The following is a 23,094-nucleotide window of genomic DNA, read 5'->3' as shown; positions in this document are numbered from 1 at the left end:
ACAAAATGTTTGTTGAAACAGTTCAGGATCTCGTGCTTATTTGACACTTGAACAGAGTTAACGAGAAGTTGTGATGGGAGGTCAGATGATTGGGGGGTGCCTGAGAGAGATTTCATGGTTTTCCAGAATCTGTTAGGGTCATTTAGATTTTTGGAGGTCTGAGATAAGAAATAGTTGTGTTTTGAAGCTTTGACAACAGTTGTGCATTTATTCCTCATCTGTCAAAAACTCAACCAGTCAGTGTCTGAGCCAGATTTTCTCGCTGTGGCCCAAAGATGATCTCTCCTGTGCAGGAGGTCAGCTAGCTCTGGGGTAAACCAGGAGCTTTCTCGTCCCTTTATTCTGAACTGACGAAAAGGAGCATGTATGTTCAGGAAATAAATGAAATTATTATGGAAATAGTTCCAAGCAGAGTTCACGTCATCAGTTAACAAAATACGATGCCAGTCAAAGTGAGACAGATCCCAGAGGAATGACTGTTCACAAAAATGTTTCAAATCCCTTTTTTGAATTAATCTAGGCTTAGAAGGTGGAAGTTTAATATCTCTCAAAGCCGCTGTCACAAAGTGATCACTTAAAAGATCAGCGAATACACCTGTACCAGGGAATTTGTGAGGCATATTAGTTAGAAACAGGTCTAAGATGGAGGAATTTTCAGGATGGTTTTTATTTAATCTAGTGGGAGAATTGATCAGTTGGGTTAAGTTAAAAGACAAGCAACATTCCTTGAATTTGTCACAGAGGGGGGTCGACTTACACCAATCAATGTTGAGATCTCCAGCCAAAAAGATCTCTTTGAATTTTAAATTACCAAGAAATTCCTTCAGGGCAGTTAATGCCTGGGGTGAGGGTGGGGGGGGGGGGGGGGCGATAGCAGCAGACTACAGTTAAAATCTGGCCTCCATTCAAGGTGATATTTACAGATAAGGCTTCAAACTGGTTTGGAATTGTTTTGGAAGTCACAAGACTAGAAACCAGAGAATCTCTAATGTAAATAATGACTCCACCCCCCCTTTTTTGACGATCACAGCGGTAGATGTTAAATCCATTGATTGCCACGTCATTATTCATTACAGATTTGTTGAGCCAGGATTCAGAAATAAAGATAACATCTGCCCCAGAAGAACTGACCAGGATTTTCAAAGCATCCAGTTTTTTCAGAAGGCTACGAGCGTTTACATGCAGAAAATGAAGCCCAGAGGTGTTTTTAAAGTCATTTGGTGTGCTGTAATTAGTGGGGGGTCCAGGGTTGTGCTGAATCCCTGAGAGCAGTAACAACATTATTATCAGACATTTTCTTGAGTTTTTTGTGACTGATGTGTAATTACAGGAATTAATAGTGTGACAATAAGCCCCCATAATCGAACCATGAGAAACATTAATGAAGACGTGATCATTCAGAACCCAAAAACAGTGAAAGTTGCAGTGATGGACAGATTCAGGTGTATTAACAAGATTCAGTGACTCCAGATAATCTGAGAACTGAAAATAGTGACAGTAATATGAATGATGCAGAAAAGTTTCAGACCATAAAACGTCACAGTTCAAATGGGCAAACAAACCAGACGAGTTGGCCCAACTGCAGTTTGAGTTGGGCTGAGGGGGGCTCCGGCCCCCCCAGTGAAGATGGATGGATGGATGGATGGATGGATGGATGGATGGATGGATGCTCCCATAGGAAACAGAAGCTGGGTCCAGAGTCAACAGGCCTAAACAGAAACAGATAATTTGCAGCAAATAGCAGAACAAGCTGCCAGAAAATCCTCCTGAAGTGAAAGGCATGATCCAAGCTCGTTTCAGGTCAACAGGGGCCAACAGCATGATCCGGAATAAAATTAATTATTATCCAGGTGAGTTTGGATGGAAGCCTGCAGCTGCTCCGAAACAAACTCTGAACTTCTCTCGAGCACCACGCAGACCTGCTCCTTCACGCTTCTCCTCCACGCTGCTCCTCCGCTTCTCAGCACCCGATAGCACGGGGCATCCCGGTGAAAAGCGAGACTGACCGGAGAGGCTGAGGCTGAAGTCGGCAACTGGTCCGGTCCGGTTCTGCTCCAGTTCAGCTCCGGCGCTTCAAGCACGAGAGACGAAGATGCTGAAGATATCCCTGGCCCGGTTCTGCTCCGGTCCGGCGGCGCGGTTCTGCTCTGGTCCGGCGGCCCAGTCTGGCAGCGCGGTTCTGCTCCGGTCCGGCAGCCCTTCCAAGCACCGGAGCGTCTCCTCCAGGTGAACACAACGACTCCACGGAGGTAGATCGTCCTTCGGTAAAAGTAACGGGCTGCTCACTGAAGCTGAGACCGGCTCTGTTGAAGACGAATTCCCCCACAGCCACCTCAGTTTGGCTCTGGTCCAATTCGAGGGACACAGGTACACTTCCCCCACACCTATGGAGACATCACGAAGGCCAGTCCAGCAGAAAACGAGCGAAATACCACCCGGCGATATTTGTCGGAACCAGGTAGAACCACAAAGGACCAGCAAAGAGTTCGTTGAGGTCCAGAGAGAGAGAGAAAAAACACCGGACCTTCGTGCGTCGACTCCCCAGCTCGAGGGGTCACCTGGCCGGCAGGGTGCGCTCAGAGTGACCGATGGGGGGGAGCGGTCGATCGGTCCTGGGCCAAAATATATATTTTTGGACGGTCCCGTCTGGCTCTCTGAGTCACTGAACACAGAATTCGGTTGGAAGGAGGACCAGCTTTAGTCTGGTTCGAAAAACGGGTCAGTTTGATGATAGAAGACTGAAGTAAAATCAGAGTTGTCAGTTTAATAGTTGCTTTTTTGAGCTGAAAACTGTGCACAAGTGGCATTAAAGTATTTTCTTTGAGAGCTAAATAGCGAAGCTACAAGCTAACTACAGACAGCTTGCCATAGTGTTGCCGTATTCTTATGCATGCGCAAAACGATGTGTTCCGTCTAAAGTTTTTTTTTTTTTTCCATCGAAAGTTAAAGTAAGCGTTGGTCATCTTTAGAGAAACCTGCTCTCTGATCTGTGAAAAGAACACTGCGTTGTGTGATTTTACTGCGAGACCCTCTGGTCAAAGCCACAGTCATTTTGTGTCAGCTATCCATTAAAGCAGGAGACACCAACTAGAGGGTTGGAGGGTGAAGTGTTTCAGTGTAAAATGCTGCTCTGTTGCTGTTAATTTCTTAAGACTGGAAACTGTTAACATTCTTTTGTTTAAAACATATGGCTAAAACTACATTTTATATATTTTGCACTGTTTTGCACTACAAGCAAGAAGCCTAATACATGATTTGTTTATTATTTAAAAACTCTGGACCTAGTAGTGGAATTTTCTTAATTCAAATTATATGATAGCAAAAGGACACCCTATGCTTTTTGAAAAATTCCTATCAAGTTTTATACCCAAAACATATCGCAATATATATCGTTATCGCCACCCTTCACAAAACATATCGTAATATGAATTTTATGCTATATCGCACATTCCTAGTCCCAGTTTAAGTGCTTCCTGGAGGAATACGCCATCTTAGAGCTATTCCAATCTGGCTTTAAACCTCTCCACAGCACTGAAACTGCCCTGCTGAAGGTTTTTAATGACATCTTCATATCCACAGACGCAGGTGATTCTGTGCTGCTTGTCCTATTGGACCTTACATCTGCTTTTGACACCATCGACCACAATATCCTCATTTCTAGACTGGAGCAGTGGGTGGGCATCACAGGGTCAGCCCTTAAATGGTTTGGGTCCTACCTCTCTGACAGAACCTTCTGTGTCAATATCAAAGATTTTAGTTCGGCATCGACCGCACTCCAGTGGGGGGTACCGCAGGGGTCCATCCTCGGTCCCCTTCTCTTTTCTTTATACCTGCTGCCACTAGGTGCTATCTTCCGCAAACACGACATACCCTTTCATTTCTATGCCGATGATTGCCAAATTTACTTCCCCCTGAGGCACAGAGGCACACGCTCTATTCAGCCTCTTCTTGACTGCCTGGCTGACATCCGGGACTAGATGGCTTTAAACTTCTTAAGCTTCAATGAGAAGAAGTCTGAAGTCATGCTGTTCCATCCCAGTGGCTCACTCATTAACCATGACATTGACCTTTTCTCTCTAGCCCCGCTAGAGAAACAAAAGGTGACTAATCTGGGGGTGATAATGGACCCGTCCTTAAAACTCGTCACGTAAACATGATGGTCAAATCCTGTTTTTTTCAGCTGAGACGGCTGTCTAAGCTGAAGCCTATACTCAACAAAAAGAACCTCGAGACAGTGATCCACGCCTTCATAACATCTAGGCTTGATTACTGCAATTCACTTCTGTTTGGAATCAGTCAGTCCTCCATTGCTCGTCTACAACTGGTCCAAAATGCTGCAGCCCGATTTTTAACTGGTACAGGCTATAGAGAGCACATCACGCCAGTTTTGGCCTCCCTGCACTGGCTACCCATTCACCTTCGGATCCATTTCAAAATTCTCATGTACGTTTTTAAATCACTGAACAGTTCCGCCCCATCCTATCTCACTGATCTTCTGCAGCCATATGTCCCACCGCGCTCTCTGAGGTCAGCAGACCAGATGCTTCTCTCAGTCCCAGAAACCCGTCGTAAGCTCAGAGGTGACAGGGCTTTCTCTGTTGCAGGTCCACGACTGTGGAATGAGTTGCCACTGAGTGTCCGGCAGGCTCCCACACTCTCAGTCTTTAAGTCTCGCTTGAAGACCCACTTCTATTCGCTTGCCTTTAACACGGTATGATTTGTTTTGGTCCGGTCTGTTCTCTACTCTGTTGGCCATTTTAGTTAGCTCCTGCTGCTATTTGTATCTGTATTTCTATTTTATGTTTTCCTGTTCGCTGTGCATGTTTGTGTTTCTTTTGTACAGCACTTTGGTTGGCCTTGTTGCTGTTTTAAGTGCTATATAAATAAATTGGTATGGTATGGTATGGTATGTAAACATGATTGTTAAATCATGTTTCTTCCAACTGAGGCAGCTGTCTAAACTGAAGCCCATATTGTCCAAAAAGAACCTGGAGACAATAATTCATGCATTCGTTACATCTAGGCTTGATTACTGCAATTCACTCCTGTTTGGTATCAGTCAGACCTCCATTGCATGATTACAACTGGTCCAGAATGCAGCAGCCCGATTTTTAACCAGTACAGGCAAAAGAGGGCACATTACACCAGTTTTGGCCTCACTACAATGGTTACCGGTTCACCATCGAATCCAATTCAAAATACTGATGTATGTCTACAAATTGCTGAACAGCTTCGCCCCCCCCCCCACACACACACCACTTTGGTTGGCCTTGTCGCCATTTTAAGTGCTCTATAAAAATAATGGTATGGTATGGTTAATTCTCCCTAACCTCCTTCCTGAGGGGAGCGGGGAAAAAGTGTGTGTGCTAGGTGAGTGGGGTCCTTCATGATGCAAGTAGCCCTCTTCCTGCATCTAGAGGTGGGGTTGAATGTGGTTGAGTGGTTAGAGCAGTCGTCCTCCAATGTGAGAGTTGGGGGTTTGAATCCACCAGCAGTCACATGTCAAGTGTCCCTGGGCAAGATACTGAACCCGTCATAGCCACTGATGTGTGTCCCATCAGTGTATGAATGTGATCTAAAGCACTGATTAGTCACATTAGAATGATTTGTTCAATTAGCTTTGTAGAGATCTAGTAGAGTGCTGTACGAATGGGTAAATGAGGACACAGATTGTAGTGTAAAGCACTTTGAGTATCTTGAAATAAGATAGAAAAGCGCTATATAAGTACAGTCCATGTACCATTCCATTTAAATATCTGTGATGGTGGGGAGACTGATTCCAACAGACTTCTGTGCAGCCTTCACCATTCTGCTAAACTTTTGTTTCTGCAGCTGTGCATCATCTATACTACAGGTTGATGCTGGAGCACAGGATGCCCTCCACTGCACACCTGTAGAAGGAGGTGAGGACTGAGCTTCCCAAACCAGCTCGTCTCAGCTGCCTGAGGAAGTAGAGTCTCTAATGAGCTTCTTGATCAGGCTGGTGGTGTTGCTGCCCCAGCTGAGGTTGTCATTCAGGTGTACACCCAAGTACTTGTAGCTGGAGACCACTTCCACTGCAGATCCTCTTATGTTCAGGGGGGTGTAGGTGAGTTTGTTGCTTCTGAAGTCCACAATTATCTCCTTTGTCTTCTTCATATATATGTGAAGGTTATTCTCTTTGCACCAGCTTTCCAAGTTTTCCACCTCTTGGCTGTAGCTGGATTCATCATTGTTTGTAACGCATCCCACCACTGTTGTGTCATCTGCAAACTTTACATTATGACAGCCTGGATGAGTAGGTGCACAGTCATATGTGAGCAGAGTGAACAGGAGAGGGCTTAGCACACATCCCTGAGGGAGCTAGTGCTGAGGGTTATGGTGGAAGAAAAGAAGTTGTGGATCCTCACTGACTGCAGTCTGTTTAAGAAGTCTAGTACCCAGTTGCAAATGGAGGGGCTTAGTCCTCGTGTGAGTAGTTTGTCCATCAGGATTTGGGGGATCATGGTATTGATGGCAGACGTGACGTCCACAAAGAGCATACGGACATAAGAGTCCTGCTCCAAATGGGTGAGAGCAGTGTGGACTACAGAGGACATGGTATCTTCTGTTGATCGTATGCATACTGATGAGGGTCCTCTTTGATGTTGATGGTTGTTTTGATGTGGGTCATGACCAGTTTTTCGAAGCATTTAGCAACTATTGGGGTGAGGGCCACTGGCCGATAGTCATTCAGATTAGTCACTGTAGAGCTCTTTGGGACTGGGATGATGGTGACAGTCTTCAGGCAGGTGGGAACTGTTGCCAGGGTAAGTGAGATGTTAAAGATGTTGGCCAGCACCTTGCAAAGCTGATTGGCTTATTCTTACAACGCTTTCCCGGGGATGTTGTCTTGGCCAGTTGCCTTGTGAGGGTTAATCCTCTTGAAAGTATTCCTTACTTCTGCTGAGGTCACGCTAAAAAGCTCTTCATCTGGTGGTGAGGTGAGACTGGTACTGAGTGGTCTGTTCTTGTCTTCAAAGCATGCGTAGAACTTGTTGAGGGCCTCAGGCAGTGATGGGTCTTTGGGGCATTGTTCGCTCCTGCCATTATAAACTGCTATACACTTAATGCCTCTCCACATGCTTCATGGGTCTTGTGATGTGAATTGACCCTTGATCCTCTGTGCATATGTGGCCTTGGCCCTCTTAATACTGGCAACCATCTCTTCCCTTGTCCTTCTCAGCTCCTTGAGTTTCTAGACCTGAAATCAGTGTTCCTGGCTTCCAGCAGGGTGCGCACCTCTGCATTCAGCCACAGTTTTCTGTTCAGGTAACTTTTACATATCTTAAGGTGGAGACGTTGTCAGTACATGTACTAATGTACGCCAGAACTGAGGATGCGTATTGGTCCAGATCTAGCGCTCCTTCATTTTCAGCAGCTTCTCTGAAAACCTGCCAGTCTGTTCGTTCAAAACAATCTCTCAGTATGGGGCCACTGTTCTGGATCCAAGATTTAACTTTATTTTGTACTGGTCTAGAACATCTCAGTGGGAGCAGGTAAGCAGGGGCCAGGAAGATTGAGATGCGGTCTGATAGTCCTAGTTGGGGGCGGGGTTCAGCTTTGTATTGTCAAGTGACGGGCATTTCACATGAGGTATGAAGTCAGTTCTCATTACCTAAAATAAGGTTAAGAGCAGTTTAAACCACAGATCCCTGAGTGTGTGTTCTGAAAATCAAGAAAGGTTTATTTACTGAAACTTCTGAAAAAAACAGGAAAGGTTTATTTACTGAAACAAATCTAAATAATAGTATATAACATTGTGAAGTCTTTCTAATATACTATGTGTTAAGAGTGTGAAATTCTATGAATTAAGACTTAATCACTCAATGTTGTAGACATTATAGAGCTTAAATTAAGAGATAATTGGGAAATCTTATATTGAAAGTGAATTAACTTTAAATGAATAAGAATAAATTAATTAATTACTGACTAAAAGTGAAGAGAATTGATGGTCAATAGGTCAAGTTAACAACTTAATGTTTGTGTCAAGTCATCACAGGAAGTAGAAGTCTGAACAGATGGCCAGGACAGTAGAAGAAAAAAAGAGGAAGCTATCTGTAGAAAAAGAGGAAGCTATCTACAGAAAACAGGAACAAGATACCTTAAGTGAAGAGGCTCTCTCAGAAAAAGAGGAAGCTCTCTGCAGAAAAACAGGAAGATGGACCTAGTGGCAGTCAAAGATAATTTTAGCAATGACAGTGGCGTTGAACATGTGGTCTGACATTGTAGAATAGTTCGTATCCATGACTATTGCTATGCAGAAATTACGCAATAAGCAGACAAATGTATAAAAAGGCTCAGCAGTAACGATCGGTGCTGAAGCACTTGGAGAGTTTTTAAAGACAGTTCATTGATGCATTCAGTAACTAAAGGGAACTTGAAGATCCGAAGAGGAAAATAATTTTTCTCAGCTCAGCCCGGACTTGAAAGCCAACTCAAGTTTCCAAGATTGGATTTTATTGAATGTAGTATGAAACATTCTTCAAATCAACTGAGGGATGCTTGTCACCAGCTTCATCATTCAAGGATCCCCTTTGACAAGGAGTCTTCGATAAGAGATGGTATGACACATACTAATAGCTGTCCTAAAATAAAATTAAATAATTAAAATTGCTTATAGCTATATATACACTAGTAGAATGCTAGGACTCTTGACAACATTTTGAGTTATTGGGATTTACTCGTTATATTAAATTTGGTATTTTTAAAGTCGTAATTAATACAATTTAGGAGAGTTTCCCCATTTTTGCTGCATTATGGGATTCTGAAGATGCCTTTGTATCTTTTTGATTTTTCTCCTTTTTGTTTGATAAAGTTTTTGAACACACTTTAGATTTTAACTTTTAAATTTTTTACTTTTCCAACTAAACTTTATTTTTGATATTTCACTCCGGAGGATTCTGGGAACACGAAGTAAACTCGAGATGCCGACTGACAGCTCATCGAGTCCAGTAACGATCTTGGGTTTCTGCGTGTTCTCTGGGGTCGGTGTAGCAGACGTCTTCCCCCGAACCTAATCACATTAACCTACTTTGGCTCAACAAAGTGAAGATTAATATATTTCTATTTTTCCTCAACGGAGCTTATGGATTTATAATTTTCTGTTTTTACTCATCGGAGCTTTACAAATTTATAATTCTTTGGTTCATCTCATTGGAGCAAAGGAATTACAACACAATTGAACTGTTCCACCCCTTGGACATCAACCAACAATCAACAGTAACACCTTTCAAGTAACAAGTGGACTTTTGACTACTGACTTTGTTATGTAACTGAATAATCACTATGGATTTCTGCTATAACGCTGTTCCCCTGCAAATCATCAAATAAAGCAAAGCATAAAATGTAAGATTCTGGACTATCATTTCACCACTTCGTGTTCATGGATTTAAGAAGCTGGGTTCAATATTATAACTAAAAACGGAGGTTTTTAAATGTTTTCGCAGCTTGGATCAAACAACACCCTGGAATCTTGTGCCTAGATTCTAAAAACTACCAGATCGGTAACAATTGCAGTTCTACAATAGGAGGTGAGCGGTCAAAATGCCAGTTTCCCCGTGATCAACGATTTAACCTCGGCTACTAGGTTGAACGAGTCACGGGGTGAGACAAGGGTGTGACTCGCAAATGATGGTCGTGAACAGTCTGGGTGAATCACCTCCAACACAGCCTTAAACAGGACTAGCCTAATGTCACTCTGGGTAAAGCCCAAGTGTTAGATTTGTCTGATATACCCCTTAGAGGAGAGGCTGCAGTGGGGTTAGCCATAACTCATGTGGTAACTTCACTGGGTAGAAAAACAGTATGCATGTTTTACGTTCATGTAAACATGGTCCAGCATGTTATTTCCACGTGTTGGTATGTCCATATGCTGATAAAATCTGGGAGGCAGTCTTTTAGATTCACGTGATTAAAGTCTCCAGCCACTATGTAAAGGGCCTCAGGCTGAGGAGATCATGAAGCTCCTGCAGAGCTTCATTAGCATTAGCATCCAGAGCTATGTAAACAACTGTTATGAAAGCCACTGTGAACTCATTGGGTAGATAATGTAGTCGACATTTCACTGTTAGCTGCTCCAAAGCCTCGGAACCTAAGCTTTTTACCAGCATACAGTTTGTGCACCAACTTTTACTCATGTAAATGTACTCCTTAAACAGGGACGGCGGCTTCTGTGTTCAGCTGTCCCCCTCTTACAATGCTGTTACTGAGAGTATCACTCAGCCCCTTTGTGTACACCTATACTGATCATTTTATGTTTTTCTGTTTCTACTTTCTGTTCTCTTAAACCCCAGCTGGTTGAAGCAGATGACCACTTGTCCTGAGCCTGCTTCTGCTGAGGTTTCTTCCTGTTAAAAGGGAGGTGTTTTTTCCTTTCCACTGTTGCCTTTGTGCTTACTCAGAATGGGAGACTGCAATGAAAAGAAGATTCAACACAATCTGCTGGTTTCCATTGCTGAAAAACTTTTGCTAATTGGCTTTTCTTTATCTTTAAATCACTTCTTGGTCTGCGGCCTTCATACATCTCCTCCTACATGTCTCTGCATGAGTGCAGCTACAGCGTGCGCTCTCAGGACATTACCTGCAGTGTTCCCTCAGTGAGGACTGAACTAGGCAAAGGGCTTTCGCCTACTCCACTCCTGTTTCCTGGAAAATTTTGCAAAAATATCTGAAGCTCTCGACCTTTACCTCTCTAAGCAGCTTTAAGAATCTGTTGGACTCCTGGTAAAAACCAAAGCAGACATGTTCCTGTTTTAGTTTTCTACATTTGCCTTAAAATCTAGCTGTTTTTGCTACTTTTTTGCCATCTTATTTTAATTTGTAAAAACAAAAAAATATCTGCATGCCTTTTTATAATTGTCTATTGTTGTTGCTGTTGTCCACATATTATGGATAGAGTCCAAAACGGTCCAAAGGGGCACAGAAGGGAAACATAATCTGGGGTTTTCCCTTTAAAGTTCAAAAGGTGGTTCAGGTTCCTACCACCAAGTGGTGCGTGGGTAGTTCACCATCTTAAGGTACACAATCAGGCATCAGGTTCAAGACATCAATCAGGTAAACACACAAAAAAAACCTGACATAAAGGGTCAGAAAGCACATAAGTCCATGTACAATATATATAGGCAAATTATAACAGTTTACCATGAACAGAAAAAATTAAATACATGCTATGTATCATAACTGATTTGTTGATCATAATGTAAACATATAAATTACAAAAGTCCATTTTTACAACAGTAAATGTAGTGCACTTCAAAATGTAAATTCAAATTAGTTCAATACACAAATTGATAAATGTGTGTGCAAATAGCAGTTGTTGCCAAACTGTAACAATAACAGAAGAAAAAATCACATCAATGTAGTTACAAACAATTTGCATTACCAGATTCCATCATGCATCAGCATGAAATAACAATCAGAACCATCATAAAAATGATTAAATAGGAAAAAAAAATAGAAAAATTTACATTTAAATATTAAAGGTATTTCTAGAATTGTGCCGCTCAAGGTGGCTGCATGTTGGAGTAGCTCTACTTTCATTCTGAGATATTACTTTTGAAAACTTTAATTCCTCTTTTTCTGGATATAAATCACTTTTTTTGATGATTATTTCCTATGGTGTCAGATGCTGTGCAGCTGGAAGGAGTTTTACAGAAATATCTTTGCATTTGGACATTTGTTATGATGCGTAACCATAACAACATGGTTGTATTTTACAACCGGGAGCAGCTGATTAACATATCCAAAGCTCAAATAATCTCTCAACTACAGCCTCAAATCCCAAATGAGTTGAAAAGGAGGCGTCGTGGATGCAGAGCAGGAGCAAAGAAGAGGGAGAAAGAGAGAAGAATGAAGTTTAATCCATCTCTTCCATCAATCATGATGGGCAATGTGAGATCGCTGGGAAACAAGTTGGATGAACTTCAAGCCCTAACAAGGACTCATCCAAAGTATCGGGAATGCAGTGTTATGTGTTTCACTGAGACATGGCTGCAGGATCATATCCCTGACTCCAGCGTTTCCTTGCCAGGCATTCTGATCATACGAGCAGATAGAGATTTAAAGAGGAGTAGCAAAAGGAAAGGAGGTGGGTTGGCAGTGCTTGTAAACAACAGATGGTTTAATCCTGGACATGTTACTATGAAGCGTCGTCTCTGTAGTCCAGATATTGAACTGTTAGCACTAAGTTGTCATCCACATTATTTGCCAAGAGAGTTCACCAGTGTTATTTTGGCAACTGTTTACATTCAACCCAATGCTGTTGCCGAGACTGCATGTGATGTCAGCTCCGAGTTTGCTAAGCTCCAGACACAACACCCTAGTGAGTTTGTTACAATATCTGGGGATTTTACCATACCATACCACTTTATTTATAAAGCACTTAAAACAGCTACAAGGCCAACCAAAGTGCTTTACAGACAAAACAACAGGTAACACACCAAGCAAAATACAAAATGAGGTAAATCAGAATATAGACATAAAAACGATGCAGATAAAGACGACAAACCAGTGTGGAGCATACATGATCAAAACACAGATCATCTGGTGTTGAAAGCTACTGAGTAGTAGTGAGTTTTTCAACGGGACTTGAAAACCGAGAGGGAGTGGGCCAGTCTGACAAGCAGAGGTAACTCGTTCCAAAGTCTTGGTCCAGCTACAGAGAAGGCCCTGTCACCTCTGCGCTTAAGACGAATTCCTGGAACTGTGAGGAGCAACTGGTCCGCTGACCATAGGGAGCGTGGTGGGACATACGGTTGTAGCAGATCAGAGAGATGGGGGGGGGCGACACTGTTCAGTGATTTGTAGACATACATGAGTATTTTGAATTGGATTTGAAAGTGAACCGGTAACCAGTGCAGTGAGGCCAAAACTGGTGTAATGTGCTCTCTTTTGCCTGTACTGGTTAAAAATCGGGCTGCTGCATTCTGGACCAGTTGTAGTCGTGCAATGAAGGTCTGACTGACACCAAACAGGAGTGAATTGCAGTAATCAAGCCTAGATGTAATGAATGCATGTATTACTGTCTCCAGGTTTTTTTTGGACAATATGGGCTTCAGTTTAGACAACCGCCTCAGTTGGAAGAAGCATGATTTAACAATCATGTTTACATGATTGTTAAGCTTCAGGGAAGGGTCCATTATCACACCCAGATTAGTGACTCTGTTTTTCTGACAGGGTTAGAGCGGAGAGGTCGATACAGTGGTTTGTGATTGTGTCGTTGGGAAGGAACAACATGACTTCAGACTTCTTGTCATTGAAACTCAAGAAATTTAAAGTCATCCAGTCCCTGATGTCAGCCAGGCAGTTGAGCAGCGGTTGAATAGAGCATGTACCATATTGTCTTAGGGGAAAGTAAATTTGACAGTCATCAGCGTAGAAGTGGAAGGGCATGTTGCGTTTCCGGAAAATAGCACCAAGCAGCAGCAGGTATAAAGATAATAGGAGGGGACCCAGGACGGACCCCTGCGGAACCCCCCATTTAAGCTCTGCCTTTGTGGAACTAAAATCCTTGGAGACACAAAAGGATCTGTCAGTGAGGTAAGATCTGAAACAATTGAGGGCTGATCCTGTGACGTCCACCCACTGCTCCAACCTAGCAATGAGGATCTCATGGACGATGGTGTCAAAGGCAGCTGTGAGGTCCAACAGGACAAGCAGCACAGAATCACTGGTATCTCTGAATCTGAAGATGTCGTTAAAGACCTTCAGCAGGGCAATTTCAGTGCTGTGGAGAGGTTTAAAGTCAGATTGGAAAAGCTCTAAGATGGCGTGATCCTCCAGGAAGCACTTCAACTGGGACTCAACTATTTTCTCCAGTGCTTTAGAAACAAATGGGAGTTTGGAGACAGGCCGGTAGATGGAAACGACTGAAGGGTCAAGGTTTGTTTTTTTCAGGAGAGGCTGGACGGCAGCATGTTTAAAGGATTTTGGCACCACGCCAGTGGATTAACTACTGTTTACTATATCAAGAATGGACGGACCTAGAGTTGGAAACACCTCCTTTAGTAGTCGAGGGGGGACCACATCAAAGGGGGAGCCAGAAGGTTTCAAGCTGCACATGACCTGCTCTAGAGAAGATAGAGTGATGGGTTCAAAATGGTCAAAAGGAGCTACAGATTGAGGTGGGATGGATGGGCCATGAGTTGGAGGGGAAATGAGAGCCTGGGTGGTCGCAATTTTTTCCAAAAAGAAAAGTAAGAAGTTGTCGCACAGCTCAGTTGAGGCTTCCAGAGGTGATGGTTCAGTGAGGTGGAGAACAGAGTTTAGGGTGGAGAAGAGGACACGTGGGTTGCGAGAGTTTGAGGTAATTATATCAGAGAAGTATTTGGATTTAGCAGCTTTCACTGCTTTCTGATAATCGCGCCAACTCTCTAAGTATTTGAAAAGAGACCTGCAGCCTGTCTTTCTTCCACTTTCGCTCCGCCCTCCTACATTGCTGTTTAACGGCCTTGGTGACGTCACTCACCCAAAGGTTCTGCTCTCAGTTTTGATTTTCTACTTTTAACAGGCGCAACATGATCCATAGTCTTTAAGCAAACAGAGTTGAACTGGGATGTCAGCTCCTCAGTGGTGGTGAGAAACACTGGGGGCTGAATTATCATTTCAGAGTTATAAATATCTGTGAAACGTTTGGCAGTGAAGTGGTTAATGGTCCGGGTGCTACGTGCAGGAATGCACGGCTTAGGAGTTAGATGGGGGAGGGTGAACTCAAACCAGACTGGCATGTGGTCTGAAAAAACATTATCACCAATAACAAGATTATTAACAGTCATATCATGAGTTAAAACAAGGTCCAGTGTATGTCCACGCTCTTGGGTGGGACCGTTTACATGCTGAGTTAAATTAAATGAGTCCAATACATCTAAATAGTCCTTAACCAAGGGCTTCTCAGAACAGCACATGTGCAAATTAAAGTCCCCAATAATGAAAACATGATTATATTTTGGTGTGATTTCAGCCAAGAAGTCAGAAAACTCATTTATGAAATCCTTAGATCGAGGTGGGCGGTAGACGAGTGCAAATAACGTCAGAGGTGAATGTCCGAGTTCAAAGACGCTCAGCTCAAAGCTGGCGTGGGAAACTGGGATGGGCAGTTGTTTACAGTCAAAAGTTGATTTGAATATTGTTAATAATCCACCACCGCGGGGGCCTGATGGCCGTGGTGCGTTAAAATACAGACAGTTTGGTGGCAGTAATTCCGTCAAGGCGCTGGACTCACCCAGAGACATCAAAGTCTCTGTGATACACAGAAAGTCCAAATCGTGCTCTTGAAAGTAGTCCCTGAGGATAAAAGTTTTGTTGGTAACAGATCTTGCATTGACCAAACACATCCGGATATTGTCCGAAGTGGAGCTAGCAGCGGTGGAGTTAGTGCGTGCTAATGGCTGCAGGTTTTCAATAACAGCCCCTCCAGGTTGGTCCAAGCGGTGCACCGGCTGACAGCTCACCTTGCTTACCTTTTCTGGGCACAGAAGAGAGGAAGATGCAGCGTGCAGAGCTTTCAGCTTCACCAGCTGACCAGCACGTTTTCTCCAGCGTCTGAAGCGATATCTCCGGGCAGGGAGGTGAGGAGCGCAGCGAAGGTAAGCTGGCACGTCTGCCAGCGGGAGGGGGGGGGGGGGGGGGTCCAGAGGTACGCTCATATTGTTCCAAATAAGCAACTTCAGTGACAGAAAAACGAAGATCCAAAAGTTGTTGTCTGTCATACACCAGCAGAGAGTTGATGTCACAGATGTGAAATGGAAAAAACAAAAAAAATCCGAGCACCATCAGCAGAAGAGGATTGTAAGCCATGTACACGGGCGCCATATTACCGGAAGTCAAGTTTAATCATGCCTCTATCTCTGCTACACTTCTGACATTCCAACAGTTTGTCAGCTGCTCTACCAGAGAAAACAAAACGCTGGACTTGTTTTATGCAAATGTCAAGGATTCATACATCTCTAAAGCAAGACCCTGTCTTGGCAAATCAGATCACAATCTTGTGTTTCTCTGCTCAAAATATAAACCCCTTGTTCAGAGGCAACCTGCAATAAAGAGAACAGTGAGAAAATGGTCAACAGAAGCTGAAGAAGCCCTGCGGGGTTGTTTTGAGGCTACAGACTGGATGCAACATGCCAGCCAAATGGAGAGGACATCAGTGCCATGACAGTGTGTGACCGACTATATAAACTTCTGTGTAAACAACACCATCCCCACCAGAACAGTGAGACGCTTCCCCAATAACAAACCCTTGATTACCACTGACCTGAAGGAACTGCTAAACCAGAAAAAAAGAGCCTTCAGGGAGGGAGACAGGGAATTATTGAAGAGCACACAGAAGCAACTTAAAGTCAAGATAAGAAACAGCAAGGAGGTGTACAAGAAGAAGCTGGAGAGCAAGCTCCAGCAGAACAATATCAGAGAGGTGTGGGCAGGGATGAAAAAGATCACAGACTTCAAGCAGAAGGAGGATCAGAAGGATGGAAGCCTAGACAGAGCCAACAAACAACACATTCTTCAATAGGTTCAGTTCAGGAACAAGTTCAGCATTCTCCTCTCTTGCCCAGAGCCAAACATACATACATACCACCCTCCTTTGACACAAGGCTGTCCTGTCACACCTCAAATACTGTATCTACCACCTCAGTCATGGACTTTTCTTCTACATATTGGTCTTCAACCAAATCAGAAGATGCTGATACCTCCTTTGCCTCCCCCCTCTACGTCTCCAGAAGTCAAGTGAGGAAGCAGCTGGAGAGACTGAACCAGAATAAGGCTGCAGGTCCAGATGATGTCAGTCCCAGAGTCCTGAAGGTCTGTGCAGAGCAGCTCTGTGGGATTCTGCAGCACCTCTTTAACCTTAGCCTGAAGCAGGAGAAGGTTCCAGTGTTGTGGAAAACATCCTGCCTTGTTCCAGTGCCAAAGAAAACTCACCCATCAGTCCTCAATGACTATAGACCTGTTGCCCTGACATCCCACATCATGAAGGTCCTAGAGAGACTTCTGTTGGCCCACCTGACTAAACAAACAAGCACACATCAGGACCCACTGCAGTTTGCTTGTCGGCGTGGACTTGGAGTTGAAGATGCCATCATACACCTGCTTCAGCAAACTCACTGTCATCTAGAAAAGGCAGACAGCACTGTTAGAGTCATGTTCTTTGATTTTTCTAGTGCATTTACCACAATCCAGCCTGGTTTGCTTTGTCAGAAACTCCAGAAAACTCAGGTGGAGGCCTCAACAATCACCTGGATCAAAGACTACCTGACAGACAGACCACAGTTTGTGAGACTGAAGGGTTGTGTGTCTAACTAGGTGGTCAGCAGCTCAGGAGCACCACAGGGGACTGTACTCTCACCATTCCATTTCACTCTGTACACCTCAGATTTCCAATATAAAACAGACTCCTGTCATCTGCAGAAATATTCTGATGACTCTGCAGTAGTCGGGTGTATCAGAGATGGACAAGAAGCTGAGTACAGGGAATTGGTGGACTGCTTTGTGGCATGGTGTGGAAACAATCATCTCATCTTGAATGTGAACAAAACAAAGGAGATGATTGTAGATTTCAGGAGAATCAGGAACAGGTCCAACCCTATTTCCATCATGGGAGAAGAAGTGGAGAAGTATAAATACCTTGGGGTTCACCTGGACAACAGACTGGACTGGAAATGCAAGTGAAGCCATCTACAAGAAGGGACAGAGCAGACTGTACTTCTTGAGGAAGCTGAAGTCCTTCAACGTTTGCAGCAAGATGCTGCATATCTACTATAAGTCTGTTGTAGAGAGCGCTATCTCTTCTGCCATCATCTGCTGGGGTAGCAGCACCAGAGCAAGTGACTTCAAAAAGATCAATAAGCTCAAAGAAGGCTGGCTCAGTTCTGGGGACTCCTCTAGAACCTTTGGAGATGATTGTTCAAAAAAGGATTCTTCATAAAATGAAAAACATTATAGACAACTCTCAGCACCCTATTCATCAGAATGTCATACAACAAAGTGTCTTCAGTCAGAGGCTTCTTCAAATCCATTGTAGGACAAACCGCTACAAGAGATCCTTCCTGCCCACAGCCATCAGCATCTATAACAACTCTTTAATGAAACCAGGATGATGAGTTACCACAACATATAATTTCCCTCTGGGTTAATAAAGTATTTTTGAATTGAATTGAGTTTGAATTGAATTCAATTCGGCTTACTTATTTAAATTAATGGATGTCCATATACGGACAAAAACAGGTAATGGGACCAGACTGATCCAAGGTAGCAGTTAGCTGAATTAGTGGCTAATGCCAACTGGCAGCATGTAGCATCACAATTGACACTATATGATAACATTACGACTCAAAACATTGCGACTCACCATCGAGGAGCGGATTGTCTGCAGGGATTGCAATGGTAATGGGTTCAGAGGTGCAAAACGGTGGCTACACCAGCTGCTAGCCAGACCACAACCTGGTGAGCACTACAACATGAGGATATAAAAGTTACGGTAATGGTGTTGAAAATCAGACACATCAGACTTTAACACCATCGACATGGACTCATTTAACATCTTACCTCCACATCAATCTGGTTTCAGGAAACAACACAGCACAACCACTGCTTCACTGAAGGTTCTTAATGACGTTGTTGAAGCACTGGATGCTAAAGATTATTGTGCTGCACTTTTCTTAGACCTTTCTAAAGCTTTTGACACTGTGGATCATAACATCTTGTGTCATAAACTCTCAGAAATCGGTTTCTCAGATCACACCATTGGTTGGTTCTCTAACTATCTTTCAGACCGGAGGCAATGTGTTCAACATAATGGTACTTCCTCCAGTTATTTAACATTCAACAATGGTGTACCACAAGGCTCAGTTTTAGGACCCACCCTCTTTACAATCTACATACATAATGTAGGTAAAAACATCCCTAATGCATCCATACATTTCTATGCTGACGACACAGTTGTTTATTGTCGAGCTAAAACAGTTGCTAAGGCTTTCCAGCTTTTGAAATCTGCATTCAACATCATCCAGACTGATTTGTTCCGCCTCAAACTTGTCCTAAATGCCGAAAAAACCAAAGGGATGCTTTTTTCAAATAGGAAGTTGGTCCCAGCAGTTCTTCCTCCGATTTTATCCTCAAATGGTGTCCCCATTGAGTTTGTTGATTCCTATAAATATTTGGGTATCTTGGTCGACTCACATCTTTCTTTTAAGCTCCATGTGGAAAACTTGGTAAAGAAACTGAAAGTTAAACTGGGTTTCTTTTTCAGAAACAAATCCTGTCTAACCCTGAATGCTAGAAAACGCCTTGTATCTGTGACTTTCCTTCCCTCAATTGATTTTGGTGATATTATTTACATGAACGCTCCTACAAGAACCCTGCAGATGTTGGATGCTGTCTATCATGGTGCACTAAGATTCATAACTGGCTGTGATTATCGTACCCACCACTGCACCCTGTATTCATTGGTTAACTGGACATCATTAACTTCACGCAGACTCTCTCACTGGTACATTTTCATCTTTAAATCACTTCTTGGTCTGCTGCCTTCATACATCTCCTCCTACATGTCTCTGCGTGAGTGCAGCTACGGAGTGCGCTCTCAGGACATTATTACCTGCAGTGTTCCCTCAGTGAGGACTGAACTAGACAAAAGGGCCTTCTCCTACTCCGCTCCTGTTTCCTGGAATATCTTACAAAAAGATTTGAAGCTCTCGACCTTGACCTCTCTAAGTGGCTTTAAGAATCTGTTGGACTCCTGGCGAGGTCCAATGCAGACATGTTCCTGTTTTTAGTTTTATACATTTGTCTTGGAATCTAGCTGTTTTTTTTGTTTTGTTACCTTTTTCCTTTTAGCCATCCTATTTGTTAAAAAAAAAACAAAAAAAAACTGTAGTATGAGTTTTTATAACTGCTTATTGTTGTTGCTGTTGTCCATTGTTGTCATCTTTCTTTGTTGAAATCAGGTCTCTCTTGTAAATGAGTCCTCGAGGCTCAATGGGATTTACCTGTATAAATAAAGGTTGATTGATGATGACTCACCATTAAATATCTGATTTATTGCGGTAGTCATTTCTGATGCGTAACTGTCCAGTTGTTTAAATAATAACGGACGCCAAGGACAGCCTGAGGGAGCAGCAGCGTTGCTAAAAAAAACATAAAAACTATGATGAGCCCAGAATTTAAAGGGGATGGGGCTTGATTGTGGCAGTCACGTGGGTGACACAGACATGTTACTGTTTTTAGTTTTCTACACTGCCTTATAATCTAGCTAGGGTTTTTTTTTAATGATTTTTCCTTTTGACTTTCCTTTTGGTTGCCATTTTATTTGAATTTGTAAAAAAAGTATGCCTCTTTTACGATTGCCTATTGTTGTTGTTATCCACTGTTGTCATCACTCTTTGTTAAAGAAATCAGGTCTCTCTTGTAAATGAGTCCCCGAGGCTTAATGGGATTAACCTGTCTAAATAAAGGTTGAATAAATTTTAAAAATCCAGTCAGATTTGTTCCATCTCAAACTTGTTCTAAATGCCATTAAAACCAAAAGGATGTTTTTTCCAAAGAGGAAGTCGGTCCCAGCAGTTCTTCCTCTGATTTTATCCTCAAATGGTATCCCTATTGAGTTTGTCGATTCCTACAAATATTTGGGTACCTTGGTCGATTTACATCTCTTTTAAGCTGTTGTACAACATGAAACAATGCAACCAGACCACTGCATCAGTACAATAAATGATCTACAGGTACATCACTTATTGTCTCTGTGCAGTGGTTAGGTCCCTTGCTTTGATAAAACTCATCTTTCCATCTGTTTTGGTCTGTTTCCTGTTTAGTGGCTGGAGACCATCGAAATGACAAAGTCAGTTTTGCAGCAGAAGATGTTGGACATTGAAAATGAAAAGGTAAAAAGCAAAGCAACTGTTTGCTGTCAATGAAAAACATGACTCAGTTGATATTCTATCTTTCACTACTTTAATTTTAATAAATAAGTTCAGCATTCGGTTATGGCCACTTACGAGTAAGTCAGTCTCAACACTGCTCCATAAAAATCTGGAACAAATATTGATATACATAAGAAAATACCTCACAAAGTGCCCTTAATATACACCAAAAAACAAGGATGCCACCCCAAGGAAAACAGAAAAAAGATCAAATAAAGACGCCGGCACAAACAAAGTTAAGTAACATTGGGATGATGAATGTTGAGTGTGAAGCTAACAATAATAATAATAATAATAATAATAATACATTTTATTTGTATAGCGCTTTTCTAAATACTCAGACACTTTACGAGTTAAAAAAATAAATTCAACAAATGCATAACACATAAAAACAGTAAAAAAATTAAAAGGGCAAATTTAAACAAAAGCAATTTTCAACAGGTGGGTTTTGACTTCTTTCTTAAAAGTGGAGAGATCAGAGCAGGCACGAAGCTGTTTGGGAAGTGAGTTCCAGAGGGTGGGGGCAGCAATAGAGATGGCTCTGTTTCCCCAGGTTCAGAGCTTGGTCCTACAGGGGAGAGACAGAAGGTTGGCATCGGAGGAGCGGAGGGTACTAGAAGGAGTGTAGTCATGGAGTAGGCCAGTCAGGTATGGAGGGGCCAGATTATGGAGGGCTTTGAATGTGATGAGGAGGATCTTGAAATGGATGCGCTGAGTGATGGGGAGCCAATGACGTTTCTGCAGGACAGGAGTGACATGTTCACGGGAGCAGGTGTGGGTGAGAAGGCGGGCAGCAGAGTTTTGAATATATTGCAGTTTGTTGAGAGTTTTTGATAGTGTACCTTACAAATGCTATTGCAATAGTTGATTCTGGATGTGACAATGGCATGGATTAGGATTTCAGCAGTGGAAAAAGTGAGTGATGGGCGGAGTCATGCTATGTTTTTGAGATGGAAGAATGCAGTCCGAGTTATCCGTTTGACATGTGATTCAAATGAAAAAGTGGAGTCCAGAAGAATACCAAGATTACGAATGAGTGCGGATGGAGTGAGGGTGATGTTGTAAAAGTTGAGGAAGAAGTTTTGAGTGGACTTGGTAACACTGTTTGGACCAATGACGAGTATAGCCCTATTCACACGGGATTAGTTTTACCTGTGGACCACATGCTATTTGTAATAATTATGGAGATTATCCTGATGCATGCTCAATAATCCAGGTAGAAAAATCTAAAAAAGTTAAATCTGGTCCTCTGGACATTCAAAAAAACAAAACAAAGCAAACAACAAAAAAATGTAGAAACGTTTCGTCTCTCATCCGAGAGACTTCCTCAGTCTGAGGTGCTGTATTCAGCTCAGTCTCTTAAATAGCACCGTCTCAGAGTGGATCAACCAGTTTTGCTGCTGACAACCAAAACCAGCTGATCACATGCTCAAGAAGGACCATCAGCCTAACGATGGATCATTAGCACACTGATGGCTGTTTACTACTCACAGAGGGCTGAGTGATACTAGCAATCACAGCATTGTAAGAGGGGGACAATTGAACACGTAGGCCTCCACCCCTGTTTAACGATGGATGATTTCTTTTCACAAATATGGCCTCCTTTACTCCTCTCTCAAACCATCGTTCCTCTCTATCCAGGATGTGCACATCTTCATCCCTGAAAGAGTGACCGCTGGCCTGGAGATGAGTGTAGACTGCAGAGTCCTGGCCTGATGGTGTTGATCTTCTGTGCTGGGCCATACTTTTGGCCAGTGGCTGTTTAGTTTCCCCGATGTAAGACTGACCACAGCCCTCCTGACACTGAACAGAGTACACAAAATTACTCTGTTTGTGCCGGGGGACTGGATCTTTGGGATGAACCAGTCTTTGCCGTAATGTATTTTGGGGTTTAAAAGCCACTGGGACGTTATGTTTAGAAAATAAACGTCTCAGTTTCTCTGATACTCCCTAAACATATGGAATGACCACTGGTCTGGGTCTGGGTTCCTCCTTTTCACCTGTTGGCTGACTGGAGTCCTATTTGGGTTTCTTCTCTGCTTTCAGGAAGGCCCAGTTAGGATATCCACATTGCTCTAGAGCCTGTCTTGTGTGGGATTTCTTTCTGCCCGGCTCCAGAGCTAGTGGGGACGCTGTCTGCTCTGTGATACAGAGTCCTGATGAC

The 23,094-nt window shown here is 43.0% G+C and overlaps 1 protein-coding gene across 1 annotated transcript in view; it reads left to right on the top strand.

Annotated features, from left to right (window-relative positions):
- The window catches only part of LOC119423588 (janus kinase and microtubule-interacting protein 3-like), a 185,403-nt gene that overhangs the window by 95,872 nt on the left and 66,437 nt on the right, over nt 1-23,094 (top strand). Inside the window, exon 11 of the mRNA XM_037690987.1 lies at nt 20,823-20,891. Within this exon, the coding sequence (XP_037546915.1) occupies nt 20,823-20,891 (69 nt within the window). The remainder of the gene's footprint in view (nt 1-20,822; nt 20,892-23,094) is intronic.

The sequence above is a fragment of the Nematolebias whitei genome, chromosome 17 (assembly GCF_014905685.2).
Source record: "Nematolebias whitei isolate Nwh7 chromosome 17, NemWhi1, whole genome shotgun sequence".
Taxonomy (NCBI): domain Eukaryota; kingdom Metazoa; phylum Chordata; class Actinopteri; order Cyprinodontiformes; family Rivulidae; genus Nematolebias; species Nematolebias whitei.
The sequence above is the reverse complement of the archived record's forward strand: the minus strand, read 5'-3'. Positions and strand labels throughout refer to the sequence as shown.